At 56.5% G+C, this 22,002-nt stretch overlaps 2 protein-coding genes across 6 annotated transcripts in view; both read left to right on the top strand.

Moving 5' to 3' along the window:
* The window catches only part of hgs (hepatocyte growth factor-regulated tyrosine kinase substrate), a 159,837-nt gene extending 153,723 nt beyond the window's left edge, over nucleotides 1–6,114 (top strand). For all 5 annotated transcript variants that reach the window (XM_059653645.1, XM_059653648.1, XM_059653646.1 and 2 more), the window contains 4 exons: nucleotides 613–746; nucleotides 2,034–2,147; nucleotides 2,550–2,645; nucleotides 3,432–6,114. In XM_059653645.1, the coding sequence (XP_059509628.1) occupies nucleotides 613–746; nucleotides 2,034–2,147; nucleotides 2,550–2,645; nucleotides 3,432–3,515 (428 nt within the window). In that variant the 3' untranslated portion in view covers nucleotides 3,516–6,114. The remainder of the gene's footprint in view (nucleotides 1–612; nucleotides 747–2,033; nucleotides 2,148–2,549; nucleotides 2,646–3,431) is intronic.
* A 3,185-nt stretch (nucleotides 6,115–9,299) lies between these two features.
* On the top strand, nucleotides 9,300–22,002 carry mrpl12 (mitochondrial ribosomal protein L12). The gene is given in 6 exon segments (XM_059653643.1): nucleotides 9,300–9,480; nucleotides 17,377–17,563; nucleotides 18,656–18,730; nucleotides 20,867–20,943; nucleotides 20,945–20,999; nucleotides 21,613–22,002. Coding segments are annotated over 6 exon segments (561 nt in total). The 5' UTR covers nucleotides 9,300–9,430; the 3' UTR covers nucleotides 21,730–22,002.

The raw sequence follows: 22,002 nt of genomic DNA, 5'->3' as shown, positions 1-22,002 counted from the left end.
ATTGCATTTGTATACTTTCAATGAAACATTCCAACACACAGATCAGACCGTTATAAAACAGAAAATTTGGTCACATTGTGATAGTAGGGACAAGTGGGCCAAAACTTATCCACATGTATAGTTTTAGGGAGTGTCACAAAAGAGAGGAGTGGAGGGGTTTGAAATGCGCAAGAGAACACCGTGTTGAAGGAACACTGATGTCTTGGGTTGTAGGGCATATGGAGGTTACAAAGACAGGGAGGGATGAGGCCAGGAAAGGAATTGAACATCAGGAAAAGAATTTTAAAATGAGGTATTGCCAACCCAGAAACCACTTCACTTAGTTATTTTAATCAATCTATTTGGACATAATTATAACAGGCCTTGGGGGCAGGTGGGACCCGAACCTCCAGACCAGAGGTAGTGACATTACTGCTGTACCACAAGACATTCTTAATGTAGGTTCCCTTCTGTGGATAAGTAGTTGTAAAAGTCTGATCCATCTGAAAACAGGTCAAAGCTATTCAGGTATTCCACCCTCCAGTGTGTTCATTATTTTGTAGGATAATGTGTGTTAATGCTTTATCTGTTCCTGTATTGTGTGTGCATTCATATATTTCCTGTGCACTTCAGATCCCAGTATGGTGAATCCTTACATGTACCAGGCAGCAGCCCCAACCAGCCAGACCACTCAGCAAGGCCAGGGAGTGTCCACAACCAATACCGGATATTCAAACTACCAACCAACCCCTACGCAGAACTATCAGGCAAGTCTCTTGTCTTTCTCTCTCTCTCTCTCTCTGTGTGTGTGTGTGTGTGTGTGTGTGTGTGTGTGTGTGAGAGAGAGAGAATGAGCTCTTCTTGGTGCTGGATTGAAGCATTGGCACAGTGTTTCAAGAGTAGCTGTCCAAAAAACTGATGATATCTGAACATCAGGCATTCATCTCTCGTGAGATCTGCGTGGGCAGGGTAAGCATGGACCACAGAAGCTGTTCTCAGGTTGATCCCTGAGGATGGAAACAATGAGAGTCAGACCATGAGATGTGACAGCAGAAGTCGGCCATTCAGCCCATTTAAGTTTGTTCTACCAGTCAGTGTGATGATGGCTGATCTGATGACCCTCAACCCCACTTTTCAGCCTTTTCCCCATAACCGTCATGCTTTGAGATTTCTCTCGAGTCTCCTCATATTGTCTGTTTCAGTGACATTTTCTGAAGACAGTCAGAAAGGTGAAGCTTGTTTAGGTTAATGATAAGAGGATTTATTGTCCCCTGAACTTGTTATAAGGCACATTTGGAATATGCATATTTAACATAGTGTGGTCACAAGCTGAGTTTACGTGTGTTATTGCCAGTGTTTGACGTTGTGTTGAGCTCCAGAGCGTGCTGCGATTTTGAACAGCATTGGATGTTGGAGAGTAGCTTGTTCTCTTTGTCATGGCATGCAAATGCTGAGCTGTGGAACAATGTGCAGTCAGGTGTGACGAATACACTGGTGGTTTGTGTGTGGGGGGGGGGGGGGTAGAGACCTTTGTGTTGTACTTGGTGTGAATTTCATTCTTCAGGATGTTTGAATTGGGTCGATGTGGTTGTTAATTCTGCTGTTTTGGCCCTGCTAGTCTTCAGCAATCAGATGACGTACCACACCCTCAAAATGTCCGGTCACCTCTGCTGAAAAGGAAAGGTTAAACTGGTGTGGATGTTCTTCTCCCCCAGTGGTTAAATAACCAACAAATATTCAGCTGACGTGACCTACACAGGCCTAACAATCAGGCCGCACACTCCTGTTTGGAGTGTGTATGCAGTGCTCGGCATTTACCTCAGCGAAGGCTGTGTCTGACTGGAGAGCAGAGGAGTAAAAAGTTCATTCTTTGGGTTTGATTAACCAATTAGTTTGGCTGTATGTGTGTGTCAGGGGTCCGTTCGGGCTCTCTGCTTGTGTGTGTATGTAGACTGGGATTGTCTTGGCTGTATGTGTGGGTGGGAATGCATGCATGATCACGCATATGAGCTGTCCCCCATTTTGTGGCTGCTCACTCTGAATTTCCGTTGCAGAATGTGGTTTCCCAGGCACAGAGCGGAACAATTCCCCAAGCTCCGCAGTCAGGAGGATTGGGATACATGGGATCCCAGTCTGTCCCAATGGGTTACCAGACATATAACATGCAGGTGAGCTGTACTGCTGCTTATCTCACTAATCACTGCACTGAGAGAATGTCTAAAGTTTGGTTGCTGATTGATCAACAGTTCTGAGGTTAGAGAAATCTTCAGTGAAAGTTCACAATCCTCAGGTAGGATGGAAAATGTTCACTAAAGCGCATGAAATGAATAAGTTTTCTGAAGTCCAGATTTTGTAAAATATCTGTTAGTTTTTACATTTCAAACTGTATTGTTCTGTTGTGTGATTTAACTGGGTTAATAATCACAAGTTCATGTTAAGCCAGTAAAGAAATGACTGTTTAGCTCTTTGATTGACCCTATTAGCAGGATTTTGTGAATGTGTGGCTTGATACTTTATTCCATCTCTGCTTCGTTTTGTGTGGTGAATACTCACTCTGTTGCTCCAAACAGAACATGATGTCAACACACCCAGCTCAGGATCCTGCCATGAGCAACTTACCTCCACAGCAGTCTTACCTTCCAGCACAACAGCCCATGTATCAGCAGGTAAGTAGCAAACTTATGTTTAGGGATCAGGCTTGAGCAGTGCAGTCACTGGATTTACAAAATGCTTTGTTTTCAGAGCAGAGTTGGGTGGTGATTGGAATCCAACATTTTGTGAATGTTAGAGATAGTAGGAACTGCTGATGCTGGAGAATCTGAGATAATGGGGTGTGAAGCTGGAATGAACACAGCAGGGCAAACAGCATCAGAGGAGCAGGAAAACTTGACGATTCGGGTCAGGACCCTTATTCAGGAAAATTTTGTGAATGTTACTAGTTTCAGAATTCGAGTTGTCTGCTTTTGATAAATGGTGAATGTAACTCTGTGCCTGTTTTGGTGATGCTGGTTGAGGGATAAGTATCAGTCTGGTTGCTGCTCATCTTTGATTAGTCCCATGGGATCTTCTGCATTTACCTGAGATAGCAGACGGGCCTTGGTTTAACTTCATGTCTGAATGTTGAGACACCTGCAGCAGTCCCTCGATACTGTGCTGGAGAATCAACCTAGATTATATTCTGATTGCCCTTATGCCAGAGTAACACCCACTGAGCTGCCGCCTTGCGGTTTGGTGCAAAGTTGGTGTTGAGCCTGAAAAATTACGTCTGCACTGAGAACCCAAGAGCGGTAAAGGGCATGAGAAAACCCTTTGACTTACAAAGCAGTATCTGGTTTTCTGTGGCTCCTGCCTCAATGGCCGGGGTCCGAGCCAGAGTCCTGAAGCACAGATTGGGGAGGGGCTGTCAACCAGCCTCTGACAGCGTTTTTAACTTCTGTTTCCTTAACTTGCAGATGGCACCCCCTGGAGGAGCAGCACCACAGCAGCAGCAGCAGCAGCAGGTCGGCTCAGAGGCACAGCTCATCTCGTTTGACTAACGTCTCTCTGGGGCAGGTGGGGGGGTGACGGTCACCCTCGTACTGGGAGGTGCACGTTGCCAGTCAATCTTTGGAGGGGAGTGAAAAAAGAAATTGAGAGTGTATGCTACTACTGGCTGGACTAACACTTCAAACACATACTGGCTTTCTTCCAGTTCTGATCTTTGTGAAAATCTCACGTGGACTTGCCTACTGACCAGAAATCTCTAATTCCACTCTGTGCTGCCTTGCTACAAATGGTTGTGTTTGAGAGGCTGAAGAAAAGAACACTACTGATAATCATTTAAGATAGTAGATTTGATTTGGATGTCTGTGGTTACAGTGCCGTGTCTGGGGTTGATGCTGACTGCGGTTTTGAACCATGGGGAGTTTTGTGAGAGTACAGGCAGGTGTTTCCTGGGATTGCTTTTTTAAAAATTTTCTCCACCCCTCACATTTTAAATCAAAAGTGATGCTGCACTCTTGTTTTAATCTTGAGCCTTGGACCATGTGAACTGTTAGATATATAACATAAACAATGAAGGTTTTTGGATGTTTCCATCATATTTAATTTTCTTTGCTCTTTGGAGCCATATTGTTCATCGACTGATGGGGTAACTTTCTGTGACTGGCTGTCATTCCACCCCCTCCATGCCCCTACGCGTGCTTGCTCGTGCACAAAGTCTGTCCTTCCCCTTCCTCTTGACGATACTGAAATGTATTTCTGCGGGTCTCATCATCTATCCCCTCACCACAAAACTCTGTCACCTCCTGCAGATCCAGGCCCTCTTTCCCAGGAGACGTCAGATGGAGAGTCTGTCTTTACTTTTAGATGCACATGAAACGATCCCACAAAAGTCCTTCAGACAAGAGCAGGGGAGTTCTCTCCAGTGTCCTGGCTGGTATGCATCGTAACAACAGATAATCTGATCGTTTGTCTCTCTGCTGTTTGTGGGAGCTCGCTGTTTGCACATTGGTTGCTACCTTTCCTACACTAATGCTGTGATTAAACTTCAAGAAACCTTGTTTGGCTGTAAGCCGCTTTGGTGTGTTCGGAGTCCATGAATGGCGTTGTATGAACGCAAGCCATTTTTCTCCCTGGGGTGGTTTCAGTGGAAAGTAAACTTGGACATTGGGTGCAACACTGGTTACAGCCCCCTTCCCCTCCCCTTCTCACCCAAGCTTCAGTAAGTGATTAAACTCCAATGTTGTGGGAGTGTGTATATCACTGTGGTTCTCAGTTGGCATCTACACAATAACTTCATAGATGGAGGACAGAGCATGACTTTGCCTTTGTCCTCTCCCACTGTCCAGTCACAGGGTGCTCACAAGATGGACCTCCCTAGCTTTACGTGTCTGATGTCAAACTAAGCAGAAAGGGAAGTACCCGAAAACTGAAGAATTAGCTTATTGATAACAAGCTTGAGTGTGCCAGGCAGGAGGGAGGGACTTGTGTGTGGCTGAGCAAAGGACCTTGAACCTCCCTCCCTGGGTAGGTGTCACCTCTGACTGAATCGTAGATTGTGTGTCCAGACGCGGGTACACCAGCCATTCCATGAATCCACTGGTGCCTGGGAACTGGTCCCAGTATTCCACTGCAGTCTTTTTTTTCCAAAATGCTATTTGCTGCGTGCTGCTGTAAACTGTTACCCATTGTCCTGGTAAAACAAGTCACATTCTTGTCTAGACTAGTGAGTGTTACCTGCTTCAACTAGTTCACCACTGGGCTGCTAACAGGAATTCACTTAGAGAGCTGGTGAGATCATTTATGGGTAGCCACTGCCTGTTCACATCTCTAGGTTATTTTCTCGAATGGTAATACGCTGAATAAAACACAGGTGTACAAACATTGGGAAGCCTCCTGGAGGCTCTGTCCATGAAACTGCCGTCTACTATTTGCCGGTTACCCCTTTCCCTCTGTTGAGCAAAAGGCTGAATGCAACGAGAGAAACGTTATAAAATGCTGGCTTGGGAACGGTGCCTTTTGAAGGAAAAGGTTGAGCGGCTGTGACAGTTGGTACAAATTAAGTTTTAACAAGAACAAGGGTTTTGACTGCACACTTTAAACGACACCTCAGTTGTCTTGAGTGTACAACAGATCCAGATTGAACTGTGCCGATTAGGAGCCCATTCCTCTGGTTTTTAAGTGACAGGTGGACATTTGCAGTGTGGAGATGGACTGCTTACTGAGCTTGTCTGCACTGGAGTCACAGGCACTGTCCTGTGGAAAGTTACTGTCCTCCATGAACCGTTGGTGTGCTAGAATGGAGCTCAATATAATTAACCTTAACTGGTAACTATCATCCATTTAGCAGATTATATATTGTGTAGTCACTCTCAGTTGTATGTGTGTGTTCTTTGGAACATAAACTATTAAATGTCTAATTTAAAAAGGCTCATCCTCATAAATGGGGCCTGCATGTTTAAATTTAATTGTCTATTCATTTGCAGTATAATGTACGGGATAATTTGCATTGTTGTGGTTGGTTCAAAGGGTACAGGTTTATCCTGTCCTTATCCTTGTGTCAGTAAGATGCTGGACACGCATGTTCTGTTATACTATAAATGAATGTGTCTCTATCTTCTGTATTTTTTCCTTATTAAAACACTGTTCTGCTTTCCCCACTGTTTCAGCTGATTTTGAAACCATATATTTAATAAATGTTTTTTTCCTTCATGTCCTTCACTTCCATGGACTTGATGTGTGCTTTAATGGAGAGGTAAGACAGAATGAGTTATGATGATCTTGAAGGCATTGCTTCGAACGGTGATGAAAGGACATTCTTGCCAACGGCATCAAGTTAAATACCAGTGGAGAAAGTCATGTTTATGGGGAGAGGACAGGGGGAATGAGACCAACTGGATTTCTTTCACAGAGCCTGCAGTGGTGTGATGGGCCAAATGGCCATCTGCTTCAGTACCATGTCCCATGAATCTCTGGTCATCCAACAGGCCTCTGTGATAGTGTCCCTACCTCCAGGTTCCAGTCCTTCCTGCCCCAGATGTGTCACAACATGTCTAATGTTGATTTTGTTTTTCTTTTTAAAACTGAGAGGTGGCTAACAGGACAAACGGGTGCTACAGAGGGTGAGGGAAAAACTTGAGGTCAGAATAATGAACTCCCTACAATAACTGGATGCGGGGAGGGGGACCAGTTGACTAGATGGTTTGGACAGGAAAGCAATCTTTTTTTCTCAGTCTGCTTTAAAATAAGACCACATTAAAACATACTAGAAAGTTTGAAACAAATGTTATGAATAGTGGAAAACTTACAGAAAAGCATTTTTTTCATATATCTGTGTGGAACGTAGGTATTTCTGAGATGTAGTCCAGGCTAAATAGAAATTGCCGAGCAGCTAGCATTTGCTTCATGGGGTTAGATGAGAAATGGATTGAGGAGACTCGTGGAGGCTAAACTTTAATATAAGCCAGTTGAACCACCTGGTTTGTTACTGTGCTGGAATCTGTGACCTCCGAATGCCGAGAGTCATCTTTTGGAGTGAACAAGTTTTGAACAATGCTGCAAACCACAGAATTTAAACGCTAGATTTTACTTTGCCTGCCGCCTTCGTTAGCATGGTTTTGCACCTGTCTTGTACTTTGCATAGTTTTCACTTCATTAATTGTTCCTGATTCCATCAAGTGTGGTAAACTGCAGCCCCACGTTGTGTGCGCATTCAGGATAACACATGGATCTTGGACATTCTGCGCTTCATACTTGAGTTTAAAGCAAAAGATGCCTTTTGAAGATTTTATGGCTTTTCTGACTACTGGCTACCAGCCTTCAGGACAGTCATTGGGCAACAAACCTGTTCCAAACAAGAGTTAACAAGGCGTAGAGCTAGATGAACACAGCAGGCCAAGCTGGGATTGCTTTGAACCTCTGTCTGTGGAAAGGAATTTTAGGCTTTATAGTTGTTACTGCAAGAGGACAAACCTGACAATGTGGTTGAGGTCAGTACCGAGGAACATACGTATTGCAGCAACAGTGCAGGTTGCCCTTCAAGTCCATAGCACCGTTCTATAAGATCACGGCTTATCTGGTTGTACCTTGACTCCACTTTGCTCTCTGCACCCCAGAAACTTGGGATCTATTTTTATCAAAATTCTAATTGGTTCTTGAATACATTTTAAGGACCCAATCTCTACTACTTTATAAGGAAATACCACTCATCTCAGGATCTTCTAAACTCTAATGAAACGAGATCTAAACTGTTCAGCCTTTCTTCACAAAATAAACTTTTTATTCCACTCACTTCCAGAGAAATTATGTATTTTGTGAAATGAGACCAAATCTACATGGCACTGAAGATGTGGTTGTGCTAGTGTCCTGTAAAATTTCAGTAAGACTTCCCTACTTGGTTCTATTGTCCCGTACAATAAATAACAACATTCCATTTGCCTTCTGAAACACTCGCTCGATTTGCACACTGACTGTGTTTTGCGATTCATGTACGAGAGCATCCATACCCCTCTGTACTGCAAAGTCCTGTAATCTCTCTCTATCTAAATGTAAACTGCTTTTCTATTCTTTGTGCCAAAATGGACAAGTGCACACCTGCTGACGTTGTACTCCTACCCAGATTTTGCCTACTCACTTAACCTATTTTTATCCCTTTTGCAGACTCTCCTTCAGCTTGAAAACAATTACAAATAGTCAAAAGCCAGCAGTGATTGCTGTGGCACTCTTAACAGTTACAGCTTGTCCACATGAAAATGATCCATTTATTGACAGTCTGCTTCTTGTTAGACAACCAATCCTTTAGCAAACTTCTTCACCATGTGCTCTCATGTTGTCCAGCAACATGTTACATGGCATCTTCATAAAATATCATTTGGAAATCAAAGTACAACCCACCACCTGGTTCCCTTACAGCCACTATGAATGTTACTTGGTCAATAGAATGCTAAACTAATGTAGTTTTTTCTCTTCTCTAAAGCTATGATTAAGGTTGGTGTTTGCATCATGCTTTAAGCATTTCAAAGACAGACTTTGGGCTAATCGGCCCTTGGATTCTTGCTTTTGGCCTCCGTTATTTTACCAAACTAAAAGAGCAAAACTTGCTACGTTTCAATGCAATGGGATCCTTCCAGCATCAAAACAATTTTGAAGATTATAGCAACGATATCTTCATGCTATCTCTTCTTTTGAGAAGATACAGGATTTGATTGTGTTTACCACAGACCTGGGTTCTTAAGGTCATTGGATGCAAAACGTTTAATCTGATTTTTTTTTTCTTCCTCCTTCACAGATACTGCCAGACCTGCTGCACTTTGCCAGCAACTTCTGTTTCTGCTCCTGCTTTATAGCATCTGCAGTTCTATCAGACCTTATCTACCGAGAGAACTGATACCAGCTTTAGTTTCTCCTTTCCTATCGAAATATCTTTTAAAATTCAGTAGATTATTACAAATGGGTTTGAAATCTGGCCCAATATATAAATATCCTGCAGCCTTAATGCTACAGAGCATTAGCTGTAATAATGCTGCAGGAAAGCTCTTGATGGTATTTATAGGCAAGGTCCCTGGGGCTCTTCCCTGCAACAAACACATTTGAGTCCTATCAATAAAGTTTAATTGCATCCTGGCAGCGCGGGGCCTGCTGCGTGGTCGTGATTGGTCGGCGTATCAATAACGTTTGATTGCATCCTGGCAGCGCGTTGCGTGCTGGGTGGCTGTGATTGGGTCGGGGTGTTAATAAAGTTTAATAGCGTCCCGGCAGCGCGGTGCCTGCTGGGTTACCGTGATTGGTCAGGGTGTCAATAAGGTTCAACGGCGCCCTGGCGGCAGGGTGCCTGCTGGGTAGGTCACGCGCTGGAGGTCACGATTCCCCGCCCCCGTCCCTCCCGCCGCCGCCATTGCTCCATGTGGGAGCCGGCAGCGCTGAGGAGGTGACCGTCCGCCCGGGGGCGCGGGGCCGGGGGGGAGAAGGAAAGATGTTGGCGGCGCTGGGGAGAGGGACCGCGACAGCCCGGGGCCTGCTCAGGTACGGGGTCGGACTGTGGGGGAGGACCAGCTCGGAGATACCGTCCTTCCCCCTCCCGCACTCCCCACCCCCCTCCCGCACTCCGCACTCCCCCTCCCCACCCCCCCTTCCCGCAACTCCCCCACCCCGCACTCCCCACCCCCCCCCTCCCGCACTCCCCCCCACCCCCCCCCTCCCGCACTCCCCACCCCCCCCCTCCCGCACTCCCCCACCCCGCACTCCCCACCCCCCCCCTCCCGCACTCCCCCACCCCCCCCCTCCCGCACTCCCCCCACCCCGCACTCCCCACCCCCCCCTCCCGCACTCCCCACCCCCCCCTCCCGCACTCCCACCCCCCCTCCCGCACTCCCCCTCCCGCACTCCCCCACCCCGCACTCCCCCTCCCGCACTCCCCCACCCCGCACTCTCCCCACCCCCCCCCCTCCCGCACTCCCCACCCCCCCCCCTCCCGCACTCCCCACCCCCCCCCCCTCCCGCACTCCCCACCCCCCCCCCTCCCGCACTCCCCCACCCCCCCCCTCCCGCACTCCCCACCCCCTCCGCCTCCCCCTCCCGCACTTCCCCCACCCCCCCCTCCCGCACTCCCCCCACCCCGCACTCCCCACCCCCCCCCTCCCGCACTCCCCCTCCCGCACTCCCCCACCCCCCCCCCTCCCGCACTCCCCCACCCCCCACCCCGCACTCCCCACCCCCCCCCCTCCCGCACCCCCACCCCCCCCCTCCCGCACTCCCCCACCCCCCCCTCCCGCACTCCCCACCCCCCTCCCGCACTGGCCCACTCCCCCACCCCCCCTCCCGCACTCCCCACCCCCCCCCTCCCGCACTCCCCACCCCCCCTCCCGCACTCCCCACCCCCCTCCCGCACTCCCCACCCCCCTCCCGCACTCCCCACCCCCCTCCCGCACCCCCCCTCCCCGCACTCCCCTCCCGCACTGCCCACCCCCCCTCCCGCACTGCCCACCCCCCCCCCCCGCACTGCCCACCCCCCCCCCGCACTCCCCGCATCCCCCCCCCGCACTCCCCACCCCCCCCCGCACTCCCCCACCCCCCCCTCCCGCACTCCCCACCCCCCACCCCCCCCTCCCGCACTCCCCACCCCCCCCTCCCGCACTCCCCACCCCCCCCTCCCGCACTCCCCACCCCCCCCCCGCACTCCCCCCCCCGCACTCCCCGTCCCGCACTCCCCGTCCGCACTCCCCGTCCCGCACTCCCCGTCCCGCACTCCCCCTCCCGCACTCCCCCTCCCCGCACTCCCCCTCCCGCACTCCCCTCCCGCACTCCCCCTCCCGCACTCCCCCCTCCCGCACTCCCCGTCCCGCACTCCCCGTCCCGCACTCCCCGTCCCGCACTCCCCGTCCCGCACTCCCCGTCCCGCACTCCCCGTCCCGCACTCCCCGTCCCGCACTCCCCCTCCCGCACTCCCCCTCCCGCACTCCCCTCCCGCACTCCCCCTCCCGCACTCCCCTCCCGCACTCCCCCTCCCGCACTCCCCCTCCCGCACTCCCCCTCCCGCACTCCCCCCTCCCGCACTCCCCCTCCCGCACTCCCCCTCCGCACTCCCCCTCCCGCACTCCCCTCCCGCACTCCCCACCCCCCTCCCGCACTGGCGCACTCCCCACCCCCCTCCCGCACTGGCCCACTCCCCCACCCCCCCCCCGCACTCCCCACCCCCCCCCCCCCGCACTCCCCACCCCCCCCCCCCGCACTCCCCACCCCCCCCCCCTCCCGCACTCCCCCACCCCCCCTCCCGCACTCCCCACCCCCCTCCCGCACTGGCCCACTCCCCCACCCCCCCTCCCGCACTCCCCACCCCCCCCCTCCCGCACTCCCCACCCCCCCCCTCCCGCACTCCCCCACCCCCCCCCTCCCGCACTCCCCCATCCCCCTCCCGCACTGGCCCACTCCCCCACCCCCCTCCCGCACTCCCCCACCCCCCTCCCGCACTCCCCCACCCCCCTCCCGCACTCCCCACCCCCCTCCCGCACTCCCACCCCCCTCCCGCACTCCCCACCCCCCTCCCGCACTCCCCACCCCCCTCCCGCACTCCCCCACCCCCCCTCCCGCACCCCCCTCCCGCACCCCCCTCCCGCACCCCCCTCCCGCACCCCCCTCCCGCACCCCCCTCCCGCACCCCCCCTCCCGCACCCCCCCTCCCGCACTCCCCTCCCCCCCTCCCGCACTGCCCACCCCCCCCGCACTGCCCACCCCCCCCCCGCACTCCCGCATCCCCCCCCCCGCACTCCCGCATCCCCCCTCCCGCACTCCCCACCCCCCCTCCCGCACTCCCCACCCCCCCCTCCCGCACTCCCCCCCCCCCCCCCTCCCGCACTCCCCCACCCCCCCCTCCCGCACTCCCCGTCCCGCACTCCCCGTCCCGCACTCCCCCGTCCCGCACTCCCCGTCCCGCACTCCCCCTCCCGCACTCCCCGTCCCGCACTCCCCCTCCCGCACTCCCCCTCCCGCACTCCCCGTCCCGCACTCCCGTCCCGCACTCCCCGTCCCGCACTCCCCGTCCCGCACTCCCCGTCCCGCACTCCCCCTCCCGCACTCCCCCTCCCGCACTCCCCCTCCCGCACTCCCCTCCCGCACTCCCCCTCCCGCACTCCCCCTCCCGCACTCCCCCTCCCGCACTGGCCCACTCCCCCACCCCCCCCCCTCCCGCACTCCCCACCCCCCCCCCCCTCCCGCACTCCCCACCCCCCCCCCCTCCCCGCACTCCCCCACCCCCCCTCCCGCACTCCCCCACCCCCCTCCCGCACTGGCCCACTCCCCCACCCCCCTCCCGCACTCCCCACCCCCCTCCGCACTCCCACCCCCCCCCTCCCGCACTCCCCATTCCCCTCCCGCACTGGCCCACTCCCCCACCCCCCTCCCGCACTCCCCACTCCCCCTCCCGCACTCCCCACCCCCCTCCCGCACTCCCCACCCCCCTCCCGCACTCCCCACCCCCCTCCCGCACTCCCCACCCCCCTCCCGCACTCCCCACCCCCCTCCCGCACTCCCCCACCCCCCCCTCCCGCACTCCCACCCCCCTCCCGCACTCCCCCACCCGCACCTCCACCCCCCCCCCTCCCGCACTCCCCCTCCCGCACTCCCCCACCCCCCCCTCCCGCACTCCCCCACCCCCCCCCCGCACTCCCCACCCCCCCCCCCTCCCGCACTCCCCACCCCCCCCCTCCCGCACTCCCCATCCCCCCCCTCCCGCACTCCCCCACCCCCCCCTCCCGCACTCCCCCACCCCCCCCTCCCGCACTCCCCACCCCCCCCTCCCGCACTCCCCACCCCCCCTCCCGCACTCCCCACCCCCCTCCCGCACCCCCCTCCCGCACCCCCCTCCCGCACCCCCCTCCCGCACTCCCTCCCGCACTGCCCACCCCCCCTCCCGCACTGCCCACCCCCCCCGCACTGCCCACCCCCCCCCGCACTCCCGCATCCCCCCCCCCGCACTCCCGCATCCCCCCCCCCGCACTCCCCACCCCCCCCCGCACTCCCCACCCCCCCCCCCCGCACTCCCACACCCCCCCTCCCGCACTCCCCACCCCCCCCTCCCGCACTCCCCACCCCCCCCTCCCGCACTCCCACCCCCCCCTCCCGCACTCCCACCCCCCCCTCCCGCACTCCCCACCCCCCCCTCCCGCACTCCCCACCCCCCCTCCCGCACTCCCCACCCCCGTCCCGCACTCCCCGTCCCGCACTCCCCGTCCCGCACTCCCCGTCCCGCACTCCCCGTCCCGCACTCCCCGTCCCGCACTCCCCGTCCCGCACTCCCCCTCCGCACTCCCCGTCCCGCACTCCCCGTCCCGCACTCCCCGTCCCGCACTCCCCGTCCCGCACTCCCCCTCCCGCACTCCCCTCCCGCACTTCCCCCTCCGCACTCCCCCTCCCGCACTCCCCCTCCCGCACTCCCCCTCCCGCACTCCCCCTCCCGCACTCCCCCTCCCGCACTCCCCCTCCCGCACTCCCCTCCCGCACTCCCCTCCCGCACTCCCCCTCCCGCACTCCCCCTCCCGCACTCCCCCTCCCGCACTCCCCCTCCCGCACTCCCCCTCCCGCACTCCCCCTCCCGCACTCCCCCTCCCGCACTCCCCCTCCCGCACTCCCCCTCCCGCACTCCCCCTCCCGCACTCCCCCTCCCGCACTCCCCACCCCCCTCCCGCACTGCGCACTCCCCACCCCCCTCCCGCACTGGCCCACTCCCCCCCCACGCCCCCCCCCCCCCCCCGCACTCCCCACCCCCCCCCCCCCGCACTCCCCACCCCCCCCCCTCCCGCACTCCCCCACCCCCCCCTCCCGCACTCCCCACCCCCCTCCCGCACTGGCCCACTCCCCCCACCCCCCTCCCGCACTCCCCACCCCCCTCCCGCACTCCCCACCCCCCCCCTCCCGCACTCCCCACCCTCCCGCACTCCCCCACCCCCCCCTCCCGCACTCCCCATCCCCCTCCCCGCACTGGCCCACTCCCCACCCCCCTCCGCACTCCCCACCCCCCTCCCGCACTCCCCACCCCCCTCCCGCACTCCCACCCCCCTCCCGCACTCCCCACCCCCCTCCCGCACTCCCCACCCCCCTCCCGCACCCCCCTCCGCACCCCCCTCCCGCACCCCCCTCCCGCACCCCCCTCCCGCACCCCCCTCCCGCACCCCCCTCCCGCACCGCCCACCCCCCCCGCACTCCCCACCCCCCCCGCACTCCCCACCCCCCCCTCCCGCACTCCCCACCCCCCCCTCCCGCACTCCCCCCCCCCCTCCCGCACTCCCCACCCCCCCCTCCCGCACTCCCCCTCCCGCACTCCCCCTCCCGCACTCCCCCTCCCGCACTCCCCCTCCCGCACTCCCCCTCCCGCACTCCCCGTCCCGCACTCCCCGTCCCGCACTCCCCGTCCCGCACTCCCCGTCCCCGCACTCCCCGTCCCGCACTCCCCTCCCGCACTCCCCCTCCCGCACTCCCCCTCCCGCACTCCCCCTCCCGCACTCCCCCTCCCGCACTCCCCCTCCCGCACTCCCCTCCCGCACTCCCCCTCCCGCACTCCCCCTCCCGCACTCCCCCTCCCGCACTCCCCCTCCCGCACTCCCCCTCCCGCACTCCCCCTCCCGCACTCCCCCTCCCGCACTCCCCCTCCCGCACTCCCCCTCCCGCACTCCCCCTCCGCACTGGCCCACTCCCGCACTCCCCCTCCCGCACTGGCCCACTCCCGCACTCCCCCTCCCGCACTGGCCCACTCCCCACCCCCCCCCCCCTCCCGCACTCCCCACCCCCCCCCCCCTCCCGCACTCCCCACCCCCCCCCCTCCCGCACTCCCCACCCCCCCCCCTCCGCACTCCCCCACCCCCCCCTCCCGCACTCCCCACCCCCCTCCCGCACTGGCCCACTCCCCCACCCCCCTCCCGCACTCCCCACCCCCCTCCCGCACTCCCCACCCCCCCCTCCCGCACTCCCCATCCCCCCTCCCGCACTGGCCCACTCCCCCACCCCCCTCCCGCACTCCCCACTCCCCCTCCCGCACTCCCCACCCCCCTCCCGCACTCCCCACCCCCCTCCCGCACTCCCCACCCCCTCCCGCACTCCCCACCCCCCTCCCGCACTCCCCACCCCCCTCCCGCACCTCCCCACCCCCCTCCCGCACTCCCCACCCCCCTCCCGCACTCCCCTCCCCCCTCCCGCACTCCCCTCCCCCCTCCCGCACTCCCCTCCCGCACTGCCCACCCCCCTCCCGCACTCCCCTCCCCCCCTCCGCACCCCCCCCCCGCACTGCCCACCCCCCCCCCCGCACTGCCCACCCCCCCCCCGCACTGCCCACCCCCCCCCCGCACTGCCCACCCCCCCCCGCACTGCCCACCCCCCCCCGCACTGCCCACCCCCCCCCGCACTCCCGCATCCCCCCCCCACCCCCCCCCGCACTCCCCACCCCCCCTCCCGCACTCCCCACCCCCCCCCGCACTCCCCACCCCCCCCCTCCCGCACTCCCCACCCCCCCCTCCCGCACTCCCCACCCCCCCCCGCACTCCCCACCCCCCCCTCCCGCACCCCCCTCCCTCCCCTCCCGCACTCCCCACTCCCCCTCCCGCACTCCCCACCTCCCGCACTCCCCCTCCCGCACTCCCCCTCCCGCACTCCCCCTCCGCACTCCCCCTCCCGCACTCCCCCTCCCGCACTCCCCCTCCCGCACTCCCCCTCCCGCACTCCCCCTCCCGCACTCCCCCTCCCGCACTCCCCCTCCCTCCCCCTCCCGCACTCCCCACTCCCCCTCCCGCACTCCCCACCTCCCGCACTCCCACCTCCCGCACTCCCCCTCCCGCACTCCCCTCCCGCACTCCCCCTCCCGCACTCCCCCTCCCGCACTCCCCCTCCCGCACTCCCCCTCCCGCACTCCCCCTCCCGCACTCCCCCTCCCGCACCCCCCCTCCCGCACCCCCCCTCCCGCACCCCCCCTCCCGCACCCCCCCTCCCGCACCCCCCCTCCCGCACCCCCCCTCTCCGCACCCCCCCTCCCGCACCCCCCCTCCCGCACCCCCCCTCCCGCACCCCCCCTCCCGCACCCCCCCTCCCGCACCCCCCCTCCCGCACCCCCCCTCCCGCACCCCCCTCCCGCACCCCCCCTCCCGCACCCCCCCTCCCGCACTCCCCCCCTTCCCGCACTCCCCCCCTTCCCGCACATCCCCCCCTTCCCGCACTCCCCCCCTTCCGCATTCCCCCCCTTCCCGCACTCCCGCATTCCCCCCCTTCCCGCACTCCCGCATTCCCCCCTTCCCGCACTCCCGCATTCCCCCCCTTCCCGCACTGCCCACCCCCCCCCCCCCGCACTCCCCCCCCCCCCCCCCCCACTCCTCATCCCTCCCCCCCGGTGATAATGCCACTAGGCCAGTGCCTGTCCAATTTTAATTCTCCCCCTCTTGGTGGCCACAGCTTCAGTTCCCTATCATTGTGCACACGGAGACAGTCAGACTCCAAACCAGGAAGTGAAAGCGAGCTTCTCGTTTCACTATACCGGAATGCTGATGTCTTTGCGGTGTATCTAGAAAAGGACTTCACCAACAGGAGTGTCCGTTGTGTCCCAGCTGGCACTAAGAAGCTGGGTACCCCTCCCGGGGGTGTTGATTTTGCAAAGTCTCCAAGTCTGAAACACTGGTTTAGACTGGCAGAATAAGATGTGGCATTTAAGACTGTACATCAGGGCAGTATTGAAAAATAACCCATGTTCTTAATTCTGCAGCTGCTCCAGTGTCACGATTGGCCCGAATCTTTGACACAGGGTGTTACCATCAGTGACACAATGTGCACTGTAACTGACTAGGTGGTCAGTTTGTACTGTGCGGTTACTGTGACGGCAAAAGCAGTCATGTAACAATCTTGGTCACGACTGTGCCAGGACCATTTGGCTGGATGGCTGATTTGTGACGGAGAGTGCCTCAACAGTGTGGGTTGGATTCCCGCTCCAGCTATAAGGTTATCTCAAAGGTCCCACCCTCTCACCTCCCCTCCTCATATGAGCCGTGGTGACCCTCAAGTTAAAACCACAACCAGTCAACTCTCTCTTAGAGAGCAGCCTGAGACCATTTACTGAAACTGTTGTATTTCAGCGGGACAGTATTAAGCTGGCGAGGAAATACTCACACCACATAGTGTAATACCAGTAACAGCGCTCAGCAATTTGGAAACCGCATCCCGTGCTCCAGCAGAGTGGTTACCTTCTGATCATTGTCCCTGGGTTCCCACTTTGTACCGCGTTTTTAAAGGTCTTATCAATTTGCTGTGGTGCTGAGAGCCTTACCATTATTTCACAGAACCTGGATAAATGACTTTTCAGGACCAGCTCCAGAGAAACAGTTAACGTCTCGAGGCCTCAGTCCACTGCTATCTCCATTAGAACTCATCATGTTTTATCCAATCTCTTGACAGGAGAGAGCTGCGAACCTTCTGTGCATTACGAGCCCTGAGGACCAGTGCCTGCTATTACAATGACAGTCTGGCAACGCCACCTCTCGACACTGCCCCTAAGGATTATTCACCAAAGATAAAGCAGCTGGTGCAGGAAATAGCGAGCTTGACACTTCTGGAAATCTCTGACTTAAATGAACTGCTTAAGGTACGTTTTGGAAAGGACCTCCCTTTGTCTGTCACAGAGTTGGAAATGCCCTGTGGACACAATAAGACAGAGCAGGATAGGGTGTTGGCCAGGGGCTCAGTGGGAGCCCTGCCAGTAGCTTGGCTCCTCAACCCTGGGGCTCAAGACAGTGCCAGTCCCTGCCCTGGTGAGAGCTTGAACTCCGTCTCTGAGTCATAATGTTGTTGGTTCCTCCCACGCCAGAGACTTGAAGCACTTGATCGGGATGACTGTCCAGTGCAGTACCGAGGGAGGTGTTACACTGTCAGAGGTGCTGTCATTTGAGAGGGGCTTCTGACACAGCAGTGCTGCAGTGGATGGTGCTTCATGTTCTGATGTTGCACAGGAAGCTGATGGGCCAGTGTTTGTCATCCTGCTGGTTTAAGGTGCACGCTGGTAAAGCACACCTAGTTAGTGAATCTTCGGGTCTGGTTGTCCCATCAGCAAAGATTGGATGGACTGGGTTTGTTCGCACTAAGTAGCCTCCAGGAGAGTGAGGCATGATTTACTTGAAACTTATAAGATCCTGAACAGTCTCTACAAAATGAACTTGGGATGGCAGTTTCCTCTTACGGTTTAGTCCGAGGGGACTGTTGTAAAATTTGGGCTCCACCTTTTAGGATAGAAATGAGGGAATTTATGTCTCTGAGGGCTGTGTGACCTTGCAGTACTCTGCTTCAGGAGATGGTGGGTGTTTTCGGTCTTTGAATATTTGAAAACTGGTGCTGGCTTCCTTTTGTTTACGAGAAACAATCGAAGATTATTGGGCGTTGATGGCTAAGTGCTAATGGTAGATACTTTCAAATCAACCAGTTCAGAGATGTTATTACACACTTATGGAGCAGGTAGGACTTAAACCCTGACCTCCTGGCTCAGAGATTTAGGGCACTACCACAGTGCTACTAGAGCACTTGCGGTGCTTACAGTACAGTTTGAGATTCCTGTTCAGATCGATGTTCCATGCAGCTAGATACATGAATTCAGATTCCTTGTGTTTCTTACCTAACTATCCCTGTGAGAATGTTGTAATGAACTGATTGTGTGTTATAATTAATGCTCTCCTTAACTTCACAGAAAACATTGAAAATTCAGGATATCGGAATGATGCCGATGGCAGGACCGATGGCAGCTGCTCAGCCAGATTCCCAGGTAACAGCTGTTTGAGGGAGACCTCCCCATCTTCCAGCCTCTGGCAACAGGAGCTCATCCAGAAGCTTTGCTGTTAGTGTTTTATCTCTGGCCAAGGGCCACTCCCTCATTAACCCTGTGCTCACTGAGCTACGTGGACTCCTGGGCCATCAGGGATTATAAGATTCCTGTCCTTCTTTTCAGATTTCTTGTGTGTCTCCAACACTCTATCCCCAGCCCCGCAACCCTTCAAGATCACTGTTTCTCTAGATCTGCCCTCGTGTATATCAGAGATCTTAATCATTTCCCCACTGGCAGCTGTAATGTCAGCTTCTTGGGGCCCTAAGATCTAGGATCCACTCTCTCAACCTCCCTCTCTCTCATTCTCTGTGCTTCTCTCTCTCTCTCTCTCTCTCTCTCTCTCTCTCTCTCTCTCTCTCTCTCTCTCTCTCTCTCTCTCTCTCTCTCTCTCTCTCTCTCTCCTTTATTTCCAGAATCATATCGTATACCCAATATCCCAGACAACACCATTGCTAACCCTGGACACGTCACACTGGTGGGACAGACCCAACAGAGGTAGCGGCACAGTGAGAACCAAGACAGACTATGAATGTTTGATCTCATTGTTACCGATCTGCCTGCTGCAGATACCTCTGTCCATGACAGTATCAGTAAGAGTGACCACCACACAGTCCTTATGGAGGCAAAGCCCTGCCTTCACATTGAGAATACGTTACATAGTGTTGTGTGGCACTCTTACAGTGCTAAATCAGACAGACTTCGAACAAATCTAGCAACTCCAGACTGGGCACTCATGGGGGTCAATGGACTATCAGCAGAAGTTGAATTATATTCCCAACGCAATTTGCAAACTCATGGCCCAGCATATCCCCAGCTCTGCAGTTAGCATCAAGCCAGGGGATCAAAGCTGTTTCAATGGAAAGTGCAGGAGGGCACGCCAGGAGCAGCACCAGGCATTCCTGAAGGTGAGGTATCAACCTGGTGAAGACACCAAACAGGACTACTTTCACACCAAACAGCATAAGCAGCAAGTGAAAGGCAGAGCTAAATGATCCCAGAAGCAACAGATTAAATCTAAGCTCTGCAGTCCTGCCACATCCAGTGGTGAATGGTGGTGAACAATTAAACAACTCACTGGAGGAGGAGGCCCCACAAACATCCCCTTCCTCAATGTTGGAAGAACCCAGCACATCAGTGCAAAAGAGCAGGCTGAAGCATTTTCAGCGATCTTCAGCCAGAAGTGCCGAGTGGATGATCCATCTTGGCCTCCTGTGGTTACAAAACTAAGTCACAAGCTAGGGATCTAGACTAGAAATGAACAATAAATGCTGGTCCAGCCAGCAAAGTCCACGTTGCCGTGAATGAATTTTTATAAAAGCAAGTGTTTGTAGAAAATGGGTCTTAGATTGAATCTGCACTCCGAGAGCTAGATGTTTCTTACAAGGCTCAGAACACACACAGCTGCTGGTTGGAGGGAAGGCAGCAGGTTGATAGTGTAGTTATCCAAGAAAGTGGTATCTCATGTTTGTTTGTGCTGAGTCTGTGCAGTAATCACTAGACCTGGTACTAGTAATATTCAGTATTGAACTCGTAATGCTCAGTTAACTACTATACAATATGTTATTCAGTTAACATTGCATGCAGCAGCTGCCCAGGAGGGTGTCCGTGTGATATAACATGAACACAATTCAAACAGTGAATTATTTTAAGAATTGGCCAGTTGTTTCTTTTCTTTTTTTTGGTTTTCTGGATTGCAGTATGAAACCCGGCACTCCCCTCTGGTATGAGCAGTAAATCCATAGTGTAACACTGAGCAATGACATCAGCTGTGACCAACCTGTGATACTGTGTACGCATAAATGTGGGGTCAGTTAGCTCAGTTGGCTGGATGGCTGGTTTGTGATGCGTTGTGACACCAACAGCGCGCGTTGGATGTCCTGTTCTGGCTGAGGTCACCATGAAGGGCCCTCCCCTTGCCTGAGGCATGCTGACCCTCGGGTTAAGCCACTGCTACTCGTGTCTGTAATGAGGGAGCAGCCCTATGGTAGGCCTTCAGTGACTTTACCTTCTTTAAATGCGGCATGTTATCTGACCCGTTTCCTTGCCCTCTCTCGTGCCTCTCCTGTTTTCCAGCAGGCAGACGAAGACACTGCCCAGGTCAAAAAAGAGAAATCCCTTTTCACAGTGAAACTGACAGAATTCAAAGCAGCAGAGAATGAAGCTCATTAAAGAGGTGAAGAACTGTATTCCTGGCCTCAACCTGGTGCAGGTGAGTTGAGTTGAAGGGAGTGACCCAAAGTGGCCATGGTCGGTGTGAACGTGTTGGGCCGAAGGGCCTGTTTCCACGCTGTATGGATTCTGTGATCCTCGTCACAAAAGCAGTACCGGATCTGAAGCCAATGTAGTGTCTAGTTGCATTGGTGCAGGTACATTGTTTTTAAAAATTTCACCCCTCAACAGCTGAAGCAAAAAGGGTCCAGTTTTTTGACAAGGTATAGAGCTGGAGGAACACAGCAGGCCATGCAGCATCAGAGAAGCAGGAAAGCTGATGTTTCGGGCCTAGACCTTGCTCCTCTGATGCTGCTTGGCCTGCTGTGTTCCTCCAGCTCTACCCTTGCTTTCTCAGATTCTCTAGCATCTGCGGTTCCTACTGTCTCTGAAACCAGTTTTTGGACAACTCTGATTTTTCTTGGAGTCACATTTTGAGGCACTCTTCCCTTGAGTGAAACATTGGGATGAGGGGGAGTGGTGGTTTGGATCTGAATCCTTACTGACTGAGAGCTGGGCTGGTGGATTGGGGTCTCTGCCTGCTGCACAGTAAGTGTCGCTGCGTTGGAGGATTTCCCCTTTCTGTGATTAACCTTCTGTCTGCTTATCACCAGGCGAAGAAACTGGTGGAGTCTCTTCCTCAAGAGGTCAAGGCTAAAGTCGGGAAGGAGGAAGCAGAGAAACTGAAGGCTGCCCTTGAAGCAGCGGGAGGAACTGTCCAGCTGGAGTAACCTTTCCTGCTCGCTTAGCCACTGCAGGGTACCGTGGAGACTGGTCGCAAGACCTTCCTTAGTGGTCCTGTACACTGACTGGTGTCCTGGAGCTGCTGTATACTGTGTCATGGGACTTACTTTACAGTGGGGAGTGTGGGTTGACCAAGATATTGTTTGTATGTGTGTGTCTACTTATTATGATTTTATACCACTGCCTGAGTGTGCAGTTATTGGTCCGATAGGAATTGGAGATTTTGTAAATGCTCACATAAACGAACATAATCAACGGAA

Source organism: Stegostoma tigrinum, chromosome 22, assembly GCF_030684315.1.
Source record: "Stegostoma tigrinum isolate sSteTig4 chromosome 22, sSteTig4.hap1, whole genome shotgun sequence".
NCBI classification, from domain to species: Eukaryota; Metazoa; Chordata; class Chondrichthyes; order Orectolobiformes; family Stegostomatidae; genus Stegostoma; species Stegostoma tigrinum.
Note: the sequence above shows the minus strand (reverse complement) of the source record. Positions and strands in the feature narration are given on the sequence as shown.